The sequence below is a fragment of the Ursus americanus genome, chromosome 29, assembly GCF_024610735.1.
Source record: "Ursus americanus isolate L20-20 chromosome 29, mUrsAme1.1.p, whole genome shotgun sequence".
NCBI classification, from domain to species: domain Eukaryota; kingdom Metazoa; phylum Chordata; class Mammalia; order Carnivora; family Ursidae; genus Ursus; species Ursus americanus.
The window spans coordinates 8,535,730-8,557,460 of NC_142155.1; the positions used below are offsets into that span (position 1 = coordinate 8,535,730).

Genomic DNA, 21,731 nt, shown 5'->3' on the forward strand with positions numbered 1-21,731 from the left:
AACAGATAATAAGCAAGCATAGATTTAATAAATCTGTTTAATAGTTTCAATTAAAACAGATCTTCCATCATATAGATCTTTTCCCACTATCTCTGGAAACAAGATGAACTATGTCTCCATGTTTATAAAACAAAATAACTTGGGTTAATTGTATTCCTTTAAATAAAGTTTATGTATATAAATATGAAATGCCCTCTTTTTAAAAAGATTTATTTATTTAAGAGAGAGGGAACACACAGAGGGAGAGAGAGAAGGAGAAGCAGACTCCCCGCTGAGCAGGGAGCCTGATGCAGGGCTGTATCCCAGGACCCTGGGATCATGACCTGAGCTGAAGGCAGACGCTTAATGGACTGAGCCACCCAGGCGTCCCTGAAATACCCCCTTTTATTATTAAAGTAGAATAAAATAAACTGTTAGCATTGTCAAGTATTTTTGAGACAATCTTTTTCATAATGCAATCTGATTAGGGGCACATGGGTGGTTCAGTCAGTTAAGCATCTGACTTTGGCTCAGGTCATGATCTCAAGGTCCTGGAATCCAGCCCTCAGTGGGGCTCTGCGCTTAGCGGAGAGTCTGCTTGTCCCTCCCCCTCTGCCCCGCCCCAGCTCGTGTTCTCTTTCTCTCTCTCTCTCAAATAATAAAATCTTTTAAAAGATTTTAGGAAATAATGCAATCTGATTAATAGCATTAATATATATATACATATGTATATATATATGTATCATGTAGGATCACAAGTTTGCTAATTTATATATAATAAGAAGAAGAAGAATGGTTCAAACAAGATATTGTTTCTTCTATGTATGGACCCAATTACTGAAAATTCTGAATTCTGAAAATTCTAATTCTGAAAAGCTATTATGATAATGAGGATGGCAACATGTTAAGATTAAGGCAACTCTAGGAATTTAGAGGTTTGCACACTCGAGAGAGTGGTAACACAAAATGTTAGCATTTGCAAGTCACTTTAGAGATGATATCTAATATCCTCATTTTGTGGTGAGGAAACCAATGCATGCCCATTCTGAATTACATCTAGGATAAGAACAATTCTGGATTTCACTGCTTTTTTTTTTTTTTTCCCTGTAGCCAGCATAGGGCTTGAACTCACAACTCTGAGATCAAGAGTCAGACACCTAACTAATCCAGGCAACCCAGGAATTCACTCTTTTAAATTTAAGTTCTCTATGCTTTCTTAAGGGAGGAAAATGGGGAAGATACTTTAATTCTATTAGGGAGACTTGAGATCTATGTCTTTTGACTCTTTGAAAACTATTACTGAAATTTTAAGAAAGAAAGTGTTGAGTGGGAAATGGCATTTGAATCTTAGATCCTGATTTTTAACTACATAATATTTTAATTAGTGTTTTTAGTTTTTATCTGAAGATTTTGATGGATTTTTAGGTATTGAAAAAATTTAGAGCTGTAATTTTCCAATGAGAAAAATGAGATGATTTAAGGGTTTGTAGTATTGTCAAAAATCATATGTATGTCTTAGAAGCATTACAAAACTTTCATAGCTAAGTTTTATTAAGTATATAAACCTTTATGTATTTCATTTTACTTTGCTTTGCTGTCTTATCCCAGATTCAAATCAAAAGGTCGAAGGAAGGAATGGAAATATCGCCACCTAGTGGTCAGCGTGAACTGAAGTAAAGTTAATAAAACCCAATTAAGAAACTGACAAAGGATCATCCACTCGATTAGCACAAATCTATAGGTCTCTGACATAATATGTTTTAATTAATGTTTAGATGTTAACTACTTAAGTAAATGTAAATATTAATTATTTGAAATTAGAGTGAAAATAATAGGTGGAAATTTCCGCACGTTATTGATAAACCCTGACATTAGTTTCTACACTCACAACACTGCCATATATTGTCGGGGAGGTAGTACATTTTTCAGGTGAAGAAACCATTTGAAGCTTAGTTATTTCTTTGCTCTGTTCTTTATCATCTCAACAATGGCAGGACTCTTTCTCATTTGGGTCACTTATGTAGTTCCATGCCTAGCACAGTGATGGGCATGTAGGAGAGCCACAATAAGTAGTCCTTGAATAAGAGACTGAAAAAAAATGATACATTTTCGTGAAGGCATAAAGGTTAAGGTAAAAGCGAAATCAATCAAATAAATACAAATATCACACACCCATAACATGGCTGGTACTATTTCAATTTTTTTTTTTTTTTACTTTTGTAAGAATGAATTTAGATTTAAAAGCATATGCATAAGGGGTGCCTGGTGGCTCAGTTAAGCGTCTGCCTTCGGCTCAGGTCATGATCCCAGGGTGCTGGGATTGAGCCCCACATTGGGCTCCCTGACCAGCGGGGAACCTGCATCTCCCTCTCCCTTTGCCCCTCCATCCTGCTTGTGCTCTCTCTCTTGTTCATCTCAAATAAATAAACTATTTTTTTTAAAAAGGCATATACATAATTTTGTAAAAAGAAGCAGTCCAAGACAAATGTGAGTCATCTGTGTTTAGTGACTTCTTAAGAATAATGAATATTTCCTTGTTAAAACTCAAACCACACACCTAAAAAAAGAAATTAAACATATGTGAATATTGCTCAGATTAGAAAGAGTATGGCTGGAAGAATAGAGTTGCTTCTAGAAAATAGTCTGGTTTCCCAGTATGGAGCTTACACGTAGAAATTAATGTCTTTGTGTTTGGTTCTTTCCTTGCGTAAAATCCACCTAATATTATTAGAATATTTAACAGTGTTTAAAAGATTTTAAGAATTTTGGAGGTAAAGCACATATGTCAATATAAAGAAATTACCCAAGAATAGTAAAGAACTGCAGGGGGAGCTATTGGGCTCATGTACTTGTTTCTGTTTTGTTGTTTATCGTCCGCAGTCTTTCAGTGAAATGATGTGGTATTGACCCTCACATAAACTATTGATTTTTCAGTTTAATTGAAAATGCTGTATCTTTCTTTTCTTTATAGAAAGCATCGTCATTCACCAGTTACGTATGAACTCCAGATGAAATGGTAAACCAAGCACATACTGGGTGTGTGTACTTCCTCTGAATCCCTGTTGAATGAGTAGTATTTCTACAGTCCTCCATCATCACTAAGGTCCTCCATGCTACTGATCACTACTGGAAATAATTTTCTACTTCCAGTGATTTTTTTTTTTTCTCGAGGATATAATAACGTAAAAGCTGAAAGTGGCGTTGCTGATAATATGGAAAATAGGTAGCAAGAGCAATTCAATCTTCGTGTCAAAATAAATTTCTCTTCCTTTTGCAAAGCTTTCAGGTCCATGGGCACATGCTATGTAATTTATTTTCATAATACACTTTGTAATGTGATTTTTTTCCTGAAGTGTTTCCGTTTTCGTAGTCTCTGGCACATGCATCTGTAGAGCACACTGTCAGTTCTTCAGAGTATTGGTACTGGTGCATTCAAAATGGCGACCTATCATTATTCTCTTTCATCACTTTTTTATTTCTGAAGGAAAAGAAAGTACAACACTCTATATATTTCAGGGTAGATTCAAGAGATAAAACAGAAGCAGGAGATTCTAGAAGAGGTTTTATTATTGCTTGTATAAGGCTGTGATTCTGATCACGGTTCAACAGTAATAAGTAACATTGATTTAAGAGTTTAATTTTAATTATGTAAAGCCAGTTTTAAAAGTTGCCCTGTCTAGTGTTCTGTGCCAAAATCCCTGATAAATTGAATTTCATATGAAACAAATTAATAAAAGGAGATATATACGTTTAACCAGTAAGAGTTATGGGAATAGCTCTGAGAGTTCAATTTTATTTCTGTGTGCATTATTTGCTTATATGTATGAGACTTATAATAAGGACTGTGATATCAACATATTTCTCACAATCTGTCCAAATGAAAGCTCAAAAAATAAAAACTGACCTAGGTAATATCTGCATCTTTCAAAAAAAATGGTAAGAAATTCCATGACAGATAACATTTTTTTCCTTGATAGACAGGATTTGGATAGATTTTCATAAAGGCGTGTAGGTTGCAGAATATATTCTCTAAAGATAAAAGCATAACATGCATTACTCAAATCTCAATGTCAGAGCTGCTGTTGAATTTAGGTTTATATGAAAATGTGCATCTAAAGTTTACTTGAAACCCCAGTAATACAGGTTTTTAAAAAGACTTTGCTAATGTGCACATGTTTTCAATAAGGTCTTTAAAAAGATAACTTTAAAGATAAACGAAGAGTTGACGTATCAGTTTCTGAATGCAGAAATCATACATGATGGAACTTTACCGAGATTAAAGAAAATGCTTCTGAGTGTCACACGGATAACTAAAAACCATGCAAGTAACACTATTGGCCCATTTCTCCAGTTGACAGTTTGTTTCCAGGTTACAAATGCATAGAAGTGAGTCTACACTGAGTCTTTGAAATAGAAAAATTAATTGGATTTCCTCCCCTATGTAACTTTGGAAGGTTTTAACTTATACTTTGTGGAATTAGCAATCACATTTGGTAGATGTTATAAATAACTATTTTATGGAAAATTAGTTTGATTTTTGTAAGTAAAAGAAATGCTACAGTAGGCTTGTCCTAGCTTGAATGATTGTCAATGTATCACGTATCCTTCAGGGCTTTTGATTAATGATTAAGAAAACTAGAGTGTGTATGTGTGAAGATTTAAAACATTGTTGCTATGAGTTTTTTTCTGAAAATGTTTCTGAACTGTAATGACATTTTCAAGTAGAAAAAGGGTTATCTTGTTATCTTTTTTTGACACACAGTTAAGTTCCCTATTTGCCAACGTTTATACTTCTGATGGCAAAATATTCTGATAGATCACAAATTAGCATTTGAATCAAATAGCTTTTTCTCATCTTGTGGGAATTTCATTACATGAATCATGAAAAGGCTAGAGGATAAGACTTCTTGACTTTAAGATATTGCAAGTGATTTATGTCTATTTGGATCTGTAGTTTTTATTTCTCTTGAATTTATAATGAAATTTGGTACTTGCGATGCAGAGTAAGGACGGTGGTACAATCTGAGTCACTTAGATGGATGCTGAGCCTTTTTCTGCTCGTGCTGGGATTAAGTCCTCTGTTTGAACCCAAATGGAATCTGAGTGACAGATGAGTAAAATTAATAAAGAATAAGAAAGTAATTGTTCTGAAATAAAAGAATATTAAAAATTAGCAGAAAGGAGAAAACACCAAATAGTTATATCCTTATCTAATGAATTAAACAAACAAGATCATAGACAGTCTTATCCCACTATCCACATCCAAAGGAGAAAACTGCCTCCATGTGCAATCCTGGCACCATCCTAGACTCACATAATTTCTGTATCTTTTAAGTAAATCTCCAATCATCAGTATGAAAGGGAATCAGTTTTGAATGGAATAATTATATTTTCTGAAATGATTCCAGTTTAAGGTACAACTATTGAACTAATCCATTGTTTTACCCCTTTCTTTTTGATAAGAGAGTATTTTTTGAGGTATCTTCTGCAGGGACTTTTTTCAAGCATTTCATAAAATATTAAGGTGTGATGAAGATAGTGAACACATTTTCCAGATGTTAGATCTTCAAGAAATGTGAAGAATTAATTGTCTCTTAGGGCAACCATAAAAAAAAAAAAATTCATGATGTGAAGTATCTAGCTTAAGCATTAAAAAAGACACCAGCACTATTGAAATAATTCACAGGTTCTAAAATCAGTGGCAGAGCAAGAGTAAATGTTGGATCAAACAATGTAATATGTTTTTGTCCCTTCTCTTTATGCTGTGGTTGAATTTTCCTGGAAATGAATAAAAAACTTAGCAAAAGTTGGGCGTGTTCATGAATTTGACGAGCAACGATTCCAAAAATAACAAAAATGCAAAATGGAAGTTAAAAAAAACACCACCACCACAACTGGCACCTGAAGCATGTATCCCCCTTCAGACTCCAGTGCTATCCCCCTGCTAAAAATACTAATTAGAAGGCAAAGAGGGAAAACAATAAGTTATTGTAATAAATTCACAAAAATTGGGAGAGTGTCATGGAATTAACTTTGCTTAGTAAACACTATTATTTTATTGTCTTAAGTTTTCAAAATTTACTCCATAACTATATGATAACAACTGTGTTTGTTACATAGGGAAAATGCAAAATGCTGTAGATTAGTAAGGTCGAATAGAAATGTTTATTGGTGTCATGATATAATACACTTATTTTTTGGTGTTTTTTTCATTTATGTTATTTGGGTAATTTTACCTTAACATTCACAGATTTCATTATTTTTAACAGTGCAGATTGTATTTATTTAGATTTTGTTTTAAAGACATCGGATGTCAGCTTCTCCAAAGTAAAAGGCTTACAGTGTGATCAAGATATTCTTAAAAGTCTTGCAGTTGAACGGATTTTCGAAAGCAAAAGAGTGCATTGAAAAATTTTGGAGTTACATTGTATTTTCACAGCATTCTCAATTTTGTCTCCTTTAAGTTTTATTAAGTACATGAAAAGTTAATTATTTTTCATTACAGCCAAGTGAATTTATGGGTATCTACTTGTCTTTTATATGAATGTAATATCTTCCTTTCAGTTCTTCACAGGTTATTGAAATCATCTAGCCAATTAAGACAGTCTCTTTGTGTTATTTCCAAAGTCAACCATGTTTATCAAAATCTCACTACAGAGTGAGAAAAGTAACAATTGTGATATAAAAACATTGTGCAATATTCTTTTTTGAGTTGGAACATAATATTCATAAAATTAAAATCATTTGAAATGAGCATTCAACCTTCACCTTTTTATTTAAAATCATTTGCCTTTAAATAGTTTTCACTTCTGCATTTCCTATTTTCTTAAAAAGGTGGCGTTTTTCGCTGTGAAGAAGCAGAAATGGTACAGCAGATCTGCCAAAATGAGAGATACTTTCCCCGAGTTACAGCATAGTCTGATTCTTTAGTGGGATGAACAGTGCTACACACCAAGAGATAGAACTGGTTATAGAGTGTCCCTCAGCCCTTTACCTTCACCAAATGCACTGTCAGTCGATATTCAGATAGTACTTTACTGCTTTCTGCTGTCAGGCTAAAGGTAGGTTACTGAGCAGAACAAATGCTCCCGAGGTTTTTGCCAGCAGGCCACAGCCCAGCTTCTAGAGAGGCTGCTGGGTAATGCTTTCAGCAAAAGTGGGATGGGGGTGACCGTGAGGCTATTCTTTGACCTCTTTTATTTCTCAGCTCTGTGCCAGAGTTGGTGGTCCATAGCCAATCCCTACTTATCTCTGCCTTTTTTGGGACAAAGGAATGGCTGTTTATTGTTTAAAGATCTGCATATCAAAAAAGCAGGCAAGCGAGATGTCTAAACAAAGATGCTTTCTACATGGAAGCTGCAGATGTTAGGGGTCTTGCCCACAAGGCAGTAAAGAGGCCTCTTTTTGGAGGAGCAGAGCCCCGCAGGTGCACATGGTTTAAGAGCACTGGCCAAAAGTCACTGTTTGTTTCATGACTTCCCAGGAAAAGGAAGGTCTCGGGCTTTCTATATTTGCTCAAATGCATTTGTTCCCCCTGAGCCCTGGGCTAGAGTCACGTTTAATGAGCACCAGGCTATTTCCGTGTGCACAGAAACTGCAGCAAGTTCCCTGGGCTCCGTGCATGTTGGCAATTGGGCATATTGCCCCATACTGGGGTTTTTTTGTTTTAGTTTTTTAATGTCATTAAAATGTACTTCTGAAATTTGTGCTTAATGCTATCCCAAGGAACCTATAAAAGATATTAAACCTTGAGGCCTTCCTTCAACTGGGGCAATCCTTACTGACTGCTTGGTTCCAGGCATACCGACCTATCATCCACAGATAATTGTTGGAATGCAGTTCCCTGGACTTCCCAGATCACTTTTTTTTTTTTTTTAAAGATAACCAGTCCTCCTTTAGTTTCCACTGGCATTATTTGCAGCATTTCTTTCAGATAAGTGTCTCGAAGGAGAAAATATTTTTTTCTTTCTCTTCAGGAGTCCATTTTCCCATTCTGTCTTTATTGATTAGCACTGATATGCAAAGTTGTCTCTCCAGTTTGGCTGTAAGCTTCTTGAAGACAGGACTTGCATATTCCTCAGAGTGAATACTGGATACTGGATAAATGTTTGTAAAAGGCAATATAATTCCTTCTAGGGAGAGGCCTTTTCCCACTCTTCTAGCTGCCCTATCTCCTTTCCTCCAATCTTCACAGACCTTTTCCATGACCATAATCACGTTTTCATTTTTGAGTTACCTGGCTTAGGGGGCACATTTCTTTCTCCTCTTTGACAGCAAGACATATGTTTAGTCAAAGTGGCAGGGTGTTTTGTAGGCACCCATTACTGACTCCTAAGCCCAAGGCATTGCTCCTCTAGGAGGAGTACCTCAGCCAGACTGTTCAACGCCAGAGCTTCCTCACCAAACTGTTCTGGCTGCTGATCCTTCCCTCGTAGAAACCTCTGTGCCCACTGAAGATTTTAGATGCAGAGTATTTGGATTAAACAAGAAGACTCTCAATAATCATCGATCTTAAGGGAAGATAGGCTCTCTGCAAAGACAGAGGTTCCTCATCAGACCACTAGATGGCCTATGCCATTTATTTTATTTTATTTTATTTAACGATTCTATTTATTTATTTGACAGAGAGAGAGACAGCCAGCGAGAGAGGGAACACCAGCAGGGGGAGTGGGAGAGGAAGAAGCAGGCTCCCAGCAGAGGAGCCTGACGTGGGGCTCGATCCCAGAGCGCCAGGATCACGCCCTGAGCCGAAGGCAGACGCTTAACGACTGCGCCACCCAGGCGCCCCTGGCCTATGCCATTTTAACAAGAAAAGTGTGGTCATTTTCAGTTCACAGAGGCCAAGCACTGGTTTCCACATAGAGCATTGTTGCAAGTAGACAAGTGGGACAAATGGACTGTATAAGCTAACTCTCAAGAATGGGGAGTAACAGTGATCTTGGTTTCCAGGGAAACAACCTAAGATCTTGAGAAAAGGAACACGATCAGCCAGGGTATGGAGTCTTGCAAATCATCAATAATGAGTGCTGAATATGGTTCAACTTTCCCTATGTTCTTTTATTTTTGATCCTATTCTTTCCTGCATGGGGAACCATAAAATATCACCCAGACCTTAGGGCCCATTTCCTCAGTTTAGTTTTTGACATCATAAAGATGATGAGGTGTGGCATCTCCTATAACCCCTTGTGCACACATCTTATATGGCACTGACCTCATTATATTTCATTTGTTTGTTGGCGAGTAGTCTCTCCCACTAAAATGTGAGTTGAGAGGAGGTCTGGTTAGTTCCACAAGATTTACTAAATGTCTTTAAGACCGTGGCATTTTTTTCCAGGTGTTGTAAATATAGAGACAAATAAAAACAGTCTCTGACCCTGAGCAGCTTTATCTAGTAGGAAAGACAGACATAAACAGATTTCTCAGTATTACGGTAAGTGCAAGGTAGAGGTCTGTGTAAGCTGCCTTGAACTCTGAGAGGAACTCTTAGCACAGCCCGAGGGACAAAGATTCCTCAAACTGGCTACTGTCCTGCATCTTAAAGGATGAATCGGAATTAGTAAGGCAGTTTAAGTGGAAGTGGGGTCTGAAGTGGGGGAGCAATAGGTTGGATGGGTTAGGAACTGAAGACAGTGGGTGCAAATTATTCTTCTCAGAAGATTCAGTGAAAATAAAAATGTTGTGGAACAGTTTGCTGAAGGAACCCCTACCCTGTCCCTTACATGCACTGGTCAGAGGGCAGTCTAGGAGGTCATGGTTATTTGTTGCCATAAACATTTAGTTCCATTGACCAAAAAAAAGTGTTTCCTTTCTCAGGCTCAGTAGAAGTTGATTTCACATTTAAGTTCATTTTGTGAAAGTCATCTTTCAAGAATATTTTTAAAGAAATAACTTCATAGGTAGTAGTGACCCAAGTGTTTCAAAAAAAACAAGTAATTATGAAATGCCTGCCACACTTCCCCCCCAGACTTCTCATAATTTAAAACTTGAAGAAACAGAAAAAATGTATGTCTAAAAATAGTCCAAATGTTATTATAAGTGGTTAAACATTAAAACAAAATTTTTTTAAAGTAGGCTCCATGCCCATTGTGAAGCTCAATGTGAGGCTTGAACTCACAACCCAGAGATCAAGCCCTGAGCTGAGATCAAGAGTCTGATACTTAACTGACTGAGCCACCGCTGCACCCCTTGTTAAACATTTTTAAAGATCTATTTTCCCATGTCTCTATTCTCATAGAGTAATAAGTCTCTTGCTTCCTCTGTCCCCTTTAAAAAATAATTTCACTATTATACATATAATACATGTCAGTTGACTGTCAACTTAGAGATGGCAACATCATATTTGAAGAAAAGAACTTATCTATAATTGACGGCGCCATGGGACGTAATCAACTGAGAGAGTCTATACAGTGGGAGTCACGAAGTCTGAAATCTTATTAGAATTACGTATTTTCATTTAAAGGAAGTGTGGAATTATGAGAAAGGAAACCTTAATTTCCTTCCCAAAACGAGGTTCTTAGGCTGCCTACTTTTTCCTCTGAGACTAGCCATTAAGATATCTTGTTTGACTTGTTATCTGACTACTGACTATGATTATTATTCATGAACTTGCAAAACCTTTCATCACAACACCAACAACCTCAGGCTAATCAGACAATCTCTCAAAGCGAAAACAAAAGGATTTTCTTAAATTCCTAACTGAAAAAGTTTAATAAAAACACAACATAAAAAACAGGAAGAGGTCAACTTTAAAAGCAGTAATTTTTCACAGTCAGTTGGAACCAATCTCTGATGCAATTAATATAACAAATTAAATTTATTATACAAATTCTCTATCATTCTTTCCCTAAACATCTTCTGAGATAATTAAACATGAATATGATTTAGTCCCACCAAAGTTCTCTAAAGTAAGCTGCCATGATTAACTGAATAGAAATTTTTTTTTCCTTCAAAAATAAACAAGCAAAAATACTACCCAGTCACTGAAAACAATTCAAACCATTTCCAGTCCCTAAGAACTTTCTCTGAAATTCACGCTGGTAAAAACTTAGGTACATTTTTTAGGTCTCTTCAATCTTCCCAAACATTGTTATACTACAGCTGTGAGTGAAATGACTTGAATATGGCTAGAAACTAGGAAGCTTAAGCAGCACCAAATACTCAAACGAGTCTAACAAGCAAATCTGTGTGGCACTTTGGCTAAACAGTAAAAAGACCAGCTTCAGTTTCCTCTTCTTAATTCTTTAAATTTCTCAATAGTTATTCAATATTTTTTCTTTAATGTTTCTAGTTACCTGGTTCGGTAGCCTGAACACACCAATTGAGCTACAAAATAAGAAATTATTATGAAACTATCCTGCCAAAAGCTATTCATATATATCTTTGCGGATCATGGGGTTTGCATCTGCTTTATCATTTTGGATTTACTTTTATATTTGGGCTCATGCATTCATTGCACACTTACTGTGTCGACCTGGTAGTCGGCATGAATAACATTTAGCCACATAAATTCTTTTCCCAGGAATCAGCAAGTGAACAATCATTTGAACAATACAAATGTGATCTACATGTACCATCAATACACACATACACACCAGTCACTCCTAGGAACCACAGTGAAAAATGCATAGACTGGTAATCCATTGTGAGACCACTCTTTTGTTACCCCAAAAATGTTGAATAACATTTTAAGATTTTCTACTTCATCAGATTAAATGAAAACAAAAAACAAAAAACTACCTGGTAAGGACAATCACAAAACAATGTATAACCAAGGAAATCATAAAATTCTGAGTCCCCTGAGCTAATGATGTGGACATGAAAAAAATATTAGCTCAGTAAGGCAGCATATTGTGATGGCACAGTACAGAGAGGAAAAGGAACTGTAAGGATATCAAGAGATTGAAATAGGTCATTTCATCTATTTGGCCCTCATCTGAAAATATAAGTTTTAGACAAAAATCTAAGGAAGCTTTCAGTTTCACAACTCTGTGTTTCAGTCAAAACGGAATTTCTAATAAGAAAAAAAAGAGACAAGGAGTTAATCTTTCTTATGAACAAACAAAACTAAAGAAAAAACAGATAAACGTATTCCCATCACTCAGATCACTAGAACAACAAAAATCTGAGAGCGAAATAACTGACCATTTATACAAAATGCTGAGATAGTAATTCTCTTACGGAACTGTAACATTTAGCGGATGTGATAATATAGGTAGAGATGGGAAGAAAAAACTTGCCTTATGCTTTATATTTTCCCATTATATCCAATATTGTTACACAAATTTTTAGGAACCAATGGAACTTAGCAAAAGTATTCCATGCCTTCTCCATTAACTGTGATAAGTCAATGTTTTCCATTTGAGCCCTAGGTTGAAAGTAAACTTGTGTAGATCAAAACAAAAAATACTCACCTATGTTAGCAGTGCTAAGAATTTGAGAGGTAATGGATGTCAGGTAAGCAAGCCAATTGTCTGCCAGATAAACATTTGATTGACTCACATCTTGAGACTTGTAGTCATTTCGAAAATACATTTAATTTTAAATTTGAGGCCTAAACAGTCTTCATTTCCCTTTCGTTGGTTTACCTTATAAAAGGCATAAATACAAAGTCTGAAAGAAAATAAAGTTTGGGTATGTTTTCAGATGATGTGATTTACTCTCTGGTCTGGATTTCAAAGATGCCAATATAATGTGAAATTTATATATATATTTTTAAAAATTTACAAATCATGCTTATTGCAGAAAATTTGGAAAATACATAAAAGTGCAAAAAATATATAGTGCAAAAAATAGATTGCCACGTTTTCGTCGGGCTTTACGCTCTATACCTACACTACTTTGGTATCATTTTAGCTACTTTTTATATATCAGGAGTATCTCCTTGGATCATCAAATACTTAGCAGTTTTAAACTATCTACATAGTATTTCATTTTATGATGATGCCACAATTTGTTGAGGTTTTTTGACTATCAGTAGTAAAGACCTACAGCTTATTACAACAGACTTCTTAAATCAATGTGCAAAAGAGAAAAGCGGACAAAGAAAATAAGGTAAAAGGTAACATGAAGACCATTAGTGGAGGGAAAAAGTGAGAACAAGTGGCAAGACAATAGGGTTAACCAACTGGCATGATTTATTCTTGACTTAGTACAAAAAGGTCAGCCACCACGCATCTCACTTAACGTTTACATTTGCGTCTTGAGTGGAGGTTTATTTATTTTAGAGAAAATCGCCGTTTTATAACCCAAGCAAACACTGCCATCCCACCAGGCTCAAGCTCCCTTGGTAGGGTCTTTTAAATGCGCCGATTCCCTTCAGAGAGGATTTCGAGGTAAGGCAAAAACCTGTCCGGCGCCGAAGTCACCAGAAAGACTTCTTTGTCCGCAGTTCCAGGGTTGATGAAGGTGATTTGGGCCGGGCTGGTCGGACGGGCGACCTAGCACCGCCGTCTCCATGATAACCTCAGTAGGAAGCAGGTGAGTGAGAACAGAAGCTTCGGAGAGTGAAGCAAGACACACCTATTGCGTAAGCGTCGAAACCTCTTCGCTTCTAGGGACGCGCCGGCGCAACGTAGCTCCACGCTCTGGGGGTTGAGGCCCTCACTTTGTCGTCACAGGGCAGATGATCACGGTGCGTCCGCCTTCCCCCTCCCCCTTCTATCCTCTTCCCTTTTCCCCTCCCCTTGTCCCTCAGTCTTCTCCCTCCTTCCTCTCTCCCTCCCTCTGGCGTCCCCAGCCCACTCCCGCTTCCGGTCGGCGGCCGTCTGCGGAAGGGTGTCCCGCCTCTTCCGCCTTTACAGCGGAGGTGGCGGCGGCAGCGGCGCTTGCGCGTCTTCTGTCAGGGTCAGCAGGCGGGTCCCCTGGGTGGTCCACCTGCGCGTCGCCGAGCCGCGCCGTGGGGGTCGATGGCGATGAACTATAACGCGAAGGATGAAGTGGATGGTGGACCCCCCTGTCCTCCCGGGGGCACCGCTAAGAACAGGAGACCGGATAACACGGCCTTCAAACAGCAACGGTTGCCGGCTTGGCAGCCCATCCTTACGGCTGGCACGGTGCTACCTACCTTCTTTATCATCGGCCTCATCTTCATCCCCATTGGCATCGGTATCTTCGTCACCTCCAACAACATCCGCGAGATCGAGGTGAGGGGAGGGAGTGGCGGTGGGAGTTGGCGTTGCCCCGGAACCGGGTCCTCCCCGTCTGCTCCACTCCAGCCTCAGCTCCCTGGAGGTTGACAGGCTGGCTCTGCCCTCCCCCGCGTCTTCCCTCTCTTCCTCTGTTTCTCCTTTTTCTTTCTGTGTGTTTCCGGAATTTTGCAGTTTTGTCCGAGCTTCCTCTTGCGATTTACAGGGTTTCAGACAGAATGAATGTTTAATGCAGGGGGTGGGTCAGGTGAAGAACGCCCCTTCAATGTGCGGTTCGTGTGGTTCTCTCGGGATTTTTGCCTCCAACGGAGGTTAAAAAACAGTGGGGAAAAAAAGTTGTTCTGTATAGACGTAACTCCGGGAGAATTGACTTGGTCAGAGTGTCATTACTTGTGTGGGGATTACAGAGTTTAACGCGTTGGCCATTTTTAGGGAAAAGAGCTAGGGTCACAGAGGTATTGCTGATTTTTATGTAAAGAAGTTGTGTTACCAGGTCACATATATTAGGACATATAACCGAAGTGCATAGTACCTTTCATTTTGGGCCAATAAATGCTTTTAGTTGTAAGGCATGATATAGGTAAAAGATAACCACATCTTCAATTCTAGTTTTGCTTTTAGGCTGCGTTTAATAATCGTGCCCTATATTCGCCCTAGGTTTTTTTTTTAACCCCCGTTCTAGAATTTAAATTTTTAAAAAAGAGTCAAGGACTACACACAGAATTGGTTGTACACTATCTACTGATTATTTTCCTGATATAAGACATGACAAACCTAGAGAAGCATCTTGACTGTCAGAGCAACAGTCATAGTATCTTCATCTATTTGTAGTGGTGAAGGTAGGTTGATACTAGAATATAAATACTTTGTAGTGATTTCCAGTATTAAAATCTGCTCATTCTCTTTTCTTGTACATCAGAGGGTATTTTTATCTGTTTGTTAGGGTAGGAACTGGTATCACGTTCCCTTGATTTCTTCTATTGTGTCAGGTTATGCCATTTTTTCTAATTTTATTAAATACTTTAAATTTGTGATTTAATGGGACTTTCAGAGTAATATTATTTCAACTACTGGAATAGGCATGAAGATACCTATTTTACAGTATAATCTACAGTGTTACTTCTAAAAGCAAAATCAATATATCCTTTAATTGTACAATGCTCACTTTTAAGTTAATAGTAATAAGAATAGTATCAATAGCATAGTTTTTAAATCTTTTACTAAAAATTCATTTTTTTGTTTAATAACTGGAGAAAGGGCCACAGTATGTTTCCTCAGCATGTATTTTTATTTGTTTTATCATTTTATCTCCCTAATAGTCCTGCAAATATGGTACTTATTCACTTAACCACACTAGGATCAATTAAGATATGAGCAAAATAGTGTAATGCAAGGACTTATAGATTCTAGGTTGATGTTAGGCAAAACTGGTGTTAAATTCCAGCTCAGCTACTACTCTTGGAAAACTTTCTCTCTCCATGCCTAAGTTTCTTCACCTGTAAAGTAGGTGAATAATGCCTGTCTTATAAAATGTGAGAGTTAGAAACAATATAGATAATATTCCTGGCACTAAGTTTTTACAATAAATAGTTACTGTCGATATGATAATCACTATCAGGAGACGAGAAATGAAATCAAGAGAGGTTGATATTTGTTGCTAAGCTAGCAGAGTATTGTATAAAATTGAGATAGAAACCTAGATGTCTTGATTCCCAGCCTTCATCTTTTACACTACACAGGAACCCTAACTGCATTGTGAGTAGTTAAGTAGAAGAAAATAATTTAACATTAGAAATTTGATCATTTTACTTAAACTTAAGATATTAAGATGAAAGTAGCAATACTTTGGAATTTTACGCTATGGGAATTTACTGAACTATCAGAACTCCGTTAATATTTACGATACTATGAAAATAAAAATGTACTTTCTTTAAAACTTTTGGGTTCTGAAATAAATTTGTTTCTTCACACTAAGTAGTTGTTGAAATGGAAATTTCGTGACTAGTTCTCATGTATGTAATTCTGATTTCGAGGTGTCTGAGGAGTCTTCTGCACCTTGGTCTGGTTAAAACAGCATTGAAGAGTCCAGGCAGTAGAGTTGAGGTCTCAGCTCTGTTACTCCCTAGTTTGTGATCCTAGGTATGTTTTTGAGTCTTAGTTTCTTTTTCTTGAAGAATCAAAAAATTCAGTCTAGATGATCTCTGATATGCTGTTCAAATCTAAAATAATCTATGACTTCCGGCTTTAATGGGGTTTAAAAAAATGCTGTGTATTCGGATTGGATCACCTTTAGAACCAGAGGAAATGAAAGGAATGATCAGGAATTTTTTTTTTTTAATTTTTATTTATTTGTTTGACAGAGAGAGAGGCAGCGAGAGAGGGAACACAAGCATGGGGAGTGGGAGAGGGAGAAGCAGGCTTCCTGCTGAGCAGGGAGCCCAATGTGGGGCTCGATCCCAGAACGTTGGGATCATGACCTGAGCCAAAGGCAGATGCTTAACGACTGAGCCACCCAGGCGCCCCTAATCAGGAATTGACACACTGACAATACAGTTGTGTAAATAGAATCACAATTTTTAAAAATTTGGCTGTTAGAGGCACGCCTGGGTGGCTCAGTTGGTTAAGCAACTGCCTTCAGCTCAGGTTCTGATCCTGGAGTCCCAGGATGAAGTCCATATCAGGCTCCCTGTTCAGCAGGGCGTCTGCTTCTCCCTCCAACCCTCCCCGCTCTCATGCTCTCTCTCTCTCTCTCTCTCTCTCTCTCATTTTCTCTCTCTCAAATAAATAAATTAAAAAAAAAATTGGTCTGTTAAATATGTAGAAAATTGGTTCTGGTTTAGGGTGGAATATTAAACCTAGAGAACATCCCCAAAATATACATGCTTGTTTCTGCCAGCTCTCCACCCTATGTTAGCCACTAGTTTAGGTTAAAATATGTTGAGGGTTGGGGCGCCTGGGTGGCTCAGTCAGTTAAGTGACTGACTTCAGCTCAGGTAATGATCCTGGTGTCCTGGGATCCAGCCCTGCATGTCTGGGCTCCCTGCTCAGCAGGCAGTCTGATTCTCCCTCTCCTTTTGACCCTGCCCCCTGCTTGAGCTCTTGCTGGCATGCTCTCTCTCTCAAATGAATAAATAAAAAATCTAAAAAAACATATGTTGAGGGTTATTAAAAGTAAATGGGTAATGAGAAGTTCTTGCCAACTTCTACACTGTTGCTCACACTTTAGCCTATTTCCTTAATTTCGAAAACTTCAAGAACTTTCATTGCTATAGTACATCGGATTACTAGGCAAGAGGAGACTTGTCAAATAAGAATGCTTTTGTAATAGAGCTTAAAGTGCTAAGATGCAGAAATCCGATTTTTTAGACACAAAAATCAGTGGGTCTTTACCCTTCTCCCAGAAATGTTATATTAAATTATTCTTGTAAAGCTCATTGGACTCTCTTGAAAAAGGTATAAAAAAGATATTTTTAAATGTTAATGCTTATATTTGGCAGTATTATCTCCCCAGCCCCATTCTGTTAGGTTTGTGTATCTTGTTTAGTTGGTTTTTAGATTTTCCACCATCTAGTTCAGTGAGGTCATTAGAAAACTAAAGTTGTTAATTTTATAATTTGTAAGAGAATATTTTAAATATTTAATATGTCAACACTGTGGTTTAATATCTTCATTTATTATTAGTAGCAAGGAATTTCCTTTAATTTGGCAGTTGTAGGAGTCAGGTACATCCTTTTATGGCAAAAATAATGATTTTCTAGTCTAGGGCCCTTGTTGGTCAGGCTGAACTATTACTTGAATAGAGCTAACTTGAAAAAGGTAGTGAGGTATTCTTTTGCAAAGGCATCAGTGTGAAGTTATGTAGTTTTAAATTAATGGTTGGAATCAGATGAGTACATTTTCCAAAGTAATACTCAGAGTAAATTTAAAAACTAAATATTTAATTCAAATTAATATTGCCATAAGTGTTCAAGAGACATTTTCATTAAATTTTAGTGGCATCGAACCCCCCCCCCCCCGCCCCGCAACATGTTTGATAGAGAAATCCCAACTCTTCTCTGCTTTTATCTTACTCTGTCATTTACTGCCCTCAGTTACTTAATCCTGGTTATTTTCTGTTTCCCTAATTCCCTAATTAGATTCCTTTATAACTTGGATTCTTACATAATAAGATTTTTTAAGAGGATTAGATTTCTCTTCTGCATTTAGTAGTATTCCTTGTTTATTCTTAGTCTACAGCTAAGAGTCAAGGAAGAATAAATTGCTGTGTAGAAATGATTGTTAAAGATAAGGCACTGTATGTTAAGAAATTTAAAATTTTAATATTCAAATGAATTGCAGTGTCTTAGAAGCAGACTCTTGGAAATTAAGAGGTTGTGGTGTGTTTTAATTTGTTTCTCAAGCAACTTTAGTATTAGAGCGAGGCATAGCAAAGTAAATATGGCTGGCCCAGACCATTTTGTCAAGCTCAGGAACTGAGGCTGGTTCTATAGATGAACATTTGTAATTGGTTTGATGATAGAGAACGCTAACTTTGGACCCCAATTATGTGAAATGTTATCCCTCCCAAAATAATTTCATTCTTATTAGTAGACCTGTGTTATCAGAAAATTGTATGCAAGTTGTTAAGATATTTTGAATTTCATCAATAAAAATTTGTGCAAAGTTGTATTCTCTTGTTATATAAAGAACCTATATAATATCCTCGACCTTGCTTCTTGGTTTGCCTAGAGTGTTTACTTTCTGGCTCTTTACAAAAAAGAATTTCCTGCCCTTGATTTAGAGTTTTAAAGGAACATACTGGCAAATGTATCATGTATTACAAAAATAGCAGTGTTTAACTTATACTTTCTAATTCTCAATAATCTTTCAAGGTAGATATAATGATCCCTGATAATTGCTTGTGTTCAACCTCCTTTGTATACATTTAGTAGATAAAAAATGCCTTAGCTAAACTTACATTAATTTTGGCTCAGTTTGATACCATTCTTCATTTCTTTGTTACAGTCTGATAAAGTTAAGCAACCTTTAAAAAATTGCTTTTGAAATTTTTATTTTGGAGAAAGGATAAATTCTTTAGTGTGGAATTATTAGTTCAAAGGTGTACTTAAAATGCCACTTTTAAAACTTAATCTAATTAATACTTAAAATGATTTACCTTATTACTCAGCATTTTGTTGGGTGACCTGTTTAGGTCTTCTATTGATTTCCTTTAAGACAGATTTACATTCAAAAATGGAAGTTTTCCAGTCCTTCTTATACAGTGTAAAAACTGCATGTCCTTCAAATTCCTCCTTTCTGAGCACATTAAATTCAGTTTGTTTCTGAGGAATAGGATGTATTTTTAGAATTACTAAGAAGAAGTGTCAGTTTTATTTAGAGGAACGAGTACAATGGTAGCAAAACAAAGCTGAGAAATATGATAACTCTTAAACTAATCTAGTCATCTACATCTGTTGTTCTGTTTTACTTCAGTCCTTTGTGGGCAGGTCTACAGTTTATCATTGTATTCTCTACTGTGCCTTGTATGCGTTTGACATTTTATAAGCATTAATTTTTAAAAATAAGGGAACTGTACTTCCTCTTCCCTGGTGGCCTCTTTCTTTCTGGGGTAAGTTATAGACTGTTGTCTTTAATATGAACTTTCCCCCCCTACCTTTACTGAGGTATATAATTGATAAATAAAAATTGTATATTTTAAGGTGTTCAGTGTATGGTGGTTTGATATATGTATGTATACATTGTGAAATTCGCCATAATCAAGCTGATTAACACATCCATCACCTGCCACAGTTACCTTTTTAAAAAGATTTTTTTTGGTGTGAACACTTTGGTGAGAGTGCTTAAGGTCCACTCTTAACAAAACAAGTGCTGGTGAGGGTGTCAAGAAAAGGGAACCCTAGTGGAATGTAAATCGGTACAACCATTGTGGAAGATCCTCAAAAAATTGAAAAAGGAACTACTGTATGATCCCACAGTCCCACTACTGGGTATATATCCAAAGGAAATGAAATTAGTATCTGGAAGAGTTATTTGCACTCCCATATTCACAAACTTTGTGTTGTTTATATCCAATAGATTTTATTACAATCTGGACATTAGGTCAGGCTACCCTTGAATTTTAGCTGATAAAGGATTTAGTGGGTTTGGGTGGTAAAAACTCATAGACTGAGTTAAAATTTATCAAGAGTTTTAAGTGACATCGAGCACATTATGTAAAGTGCTGTTCTGGACATAGTGAACGTTAGAAAAATGTGGACAGGGCCTCTCTAAAAAATTTTTTTTTTGCCCAAGCAGAGAGTCCTTAAGAACCCTAGAATCTTTTGGGGATATGAGATCATACATCTAAAAGGAAGACTAAGCCTTGCTAGTTGAGTGGCACAAGCAGAACGTACCTTAATAGTTCAAAGGAGGATAAGATCACATCTGTCTTTAATAACCATGAGAGGCTCTGTGGTGGAAGTGGGCTTTAAGCTGGGACTGGAAGGATAAATAACACTTCTAAATGGGAGGTTGGATGCATTCCAAGAAAGGAGATTAATATGCGCAAAGGTGTAGTGACAGAAAATCAAAAGGTGTGTAGAGAAAATAGGAGTAAGGGCAAATAAGCCAGTGCCAGATTGTGGATAGACTTAGAGTATTTGATAATGAGTATATTAAACTAGGAAAATGATGGTGATTCATACAATGTGTATCTGTTAGGATTGGGTTCAACACTGAGGAATTAAGATTTCCTTCTCATGTAAAAATCCCTTAGAAACACAGTCTCTGGCTAGGGTGGAGGTACCGTTTCATGGGGTCCTCACTCTGTCTAGTTTACGGCTCTGCCATTCTTAGGGATTGAATCTGATGCTAACAGTCCAGAGTGGTGGATAGAGCTCTGTTGTCACATCCTTTTCCAGGCAGCAGTGTGAAAGAAGAGATAAAAAACAAAGGGATAGGCCTTTTAAAGAAGGTTGGAGGAAGCTGCCACATACTGCCTCCACTTAGTAACAAGGCCGCACTAGCTGTAAGGGAGGCTAGAAATGTGGCCTTTATTTTGATAACAAGATTCTCAGCTGGTAAATTTTTTTTTTAATTAAAGTGTTTATTTTAATTTCAGTGTAGTTAACGTACAGTGTTACATTAGTTTCAGGCGTACAATACAGTGATTCAACAGTTCTGTACATTATTCAGTGCTCACCATGGTAAGTGTACTCCTTAATCTCCATCCTCTATTTCACCCATCCCCCCGCCTATCCCCCCCTCCCCCCCGTAATCATCAGTTTGTTCTGTATAGTTAATAACTGAGTTTTAAGCTGTGGAAGAAAGGTAGCACAGAAGTTGAGGTTGGAAGATGTTAGGAGTCTCTGCAAAATAAGGCTATATATAGAAAGATTTGTCTGGTGGTAATATATGGAGTGGATGGGAGCTAAATCATCTCGATGTAAGTCTAGTAGTTAGACACTGAAAAATAGATTGCATTTTTATATTGATTATAATATTTTTTTTTAAAGATTTCATTTATTTATTTGACAGAGACAGCCAGCGAGAGAGGGAACACAAGCAGGGGGAGTGGGAGAGGAAGAAGCAGGCTCCCAGCAGAGGAGCCTGATGTGGGGCTCGATCCCA

General features: G+C 37.1%; 2 protein-coding genes and 1 long non-coding RNA gene across 7 annotated transcripts in view; 2 read left to right on the forward strand and 1 right to left on the reverse strand.

Moving 5' to 3' along the window:
* Positions 1–6,733, forward strand: part of FILIP1 (filamin A interacting protein 1) — a 203,374-nt gene extending 196,641 nt beyond the window's left edge. For 4 of the 5 annotated variants that reach the window (XM_087856943.1, XM_087856944.1, XM_045803857.2 and 1 more), the window contains one exon: positions 2,951–6,733. Coding sequence is in view for 2 of the 5 variants with exons in the window: in XM_045803857.2 (XP_045659813.2) it covers positions 2,951–2,991 (41 nt within the window). In the remaining 3 variants the exon portion in view is untranslated. Of the gene's footprint in view, positions 1–1,587; positions 1,721–2,950 lie in introns of all 5 variants that reach the window. The other variant, XR_015722245.1, reaches the window with a different exon arrangement.
* LOC148107497 (uncharacterized) lies at positions 5,563–13,634 on the reverse strand. The gene is made up of 2 exons (XR_015722247.1): positions 13,498–13,634; positions 5,563–12,588 (listed from the first exon to the last, which is right to left on the reverse strand). It is a non-coding gene; the product is annotated as an uncharacterized LOC148107497 (long non-coding RNA).
* A 124-nt stretch (positions 13,635–13,758) lies between these two features.
* Positions 13,759–21,731, forward strand: part of CDC50A (cell division cycle 50 P4-ATPase accessory subunit A) — a 34,021-nt gene continuing 26,048 nt past the window's right edge. Inside the window, exon 1 of the mRNA XM_045803838.2 lies at positions 13,759–14,120. Within this exon, the coding sequence (XP_045659794.2) occupies positions 13,884–14,120 (237 nt within the window). The 5' untranslated portion in view covers positions 13,759–13,883. The remainder of the gene's footprint in view (positions 14,121–21,731) is intronic.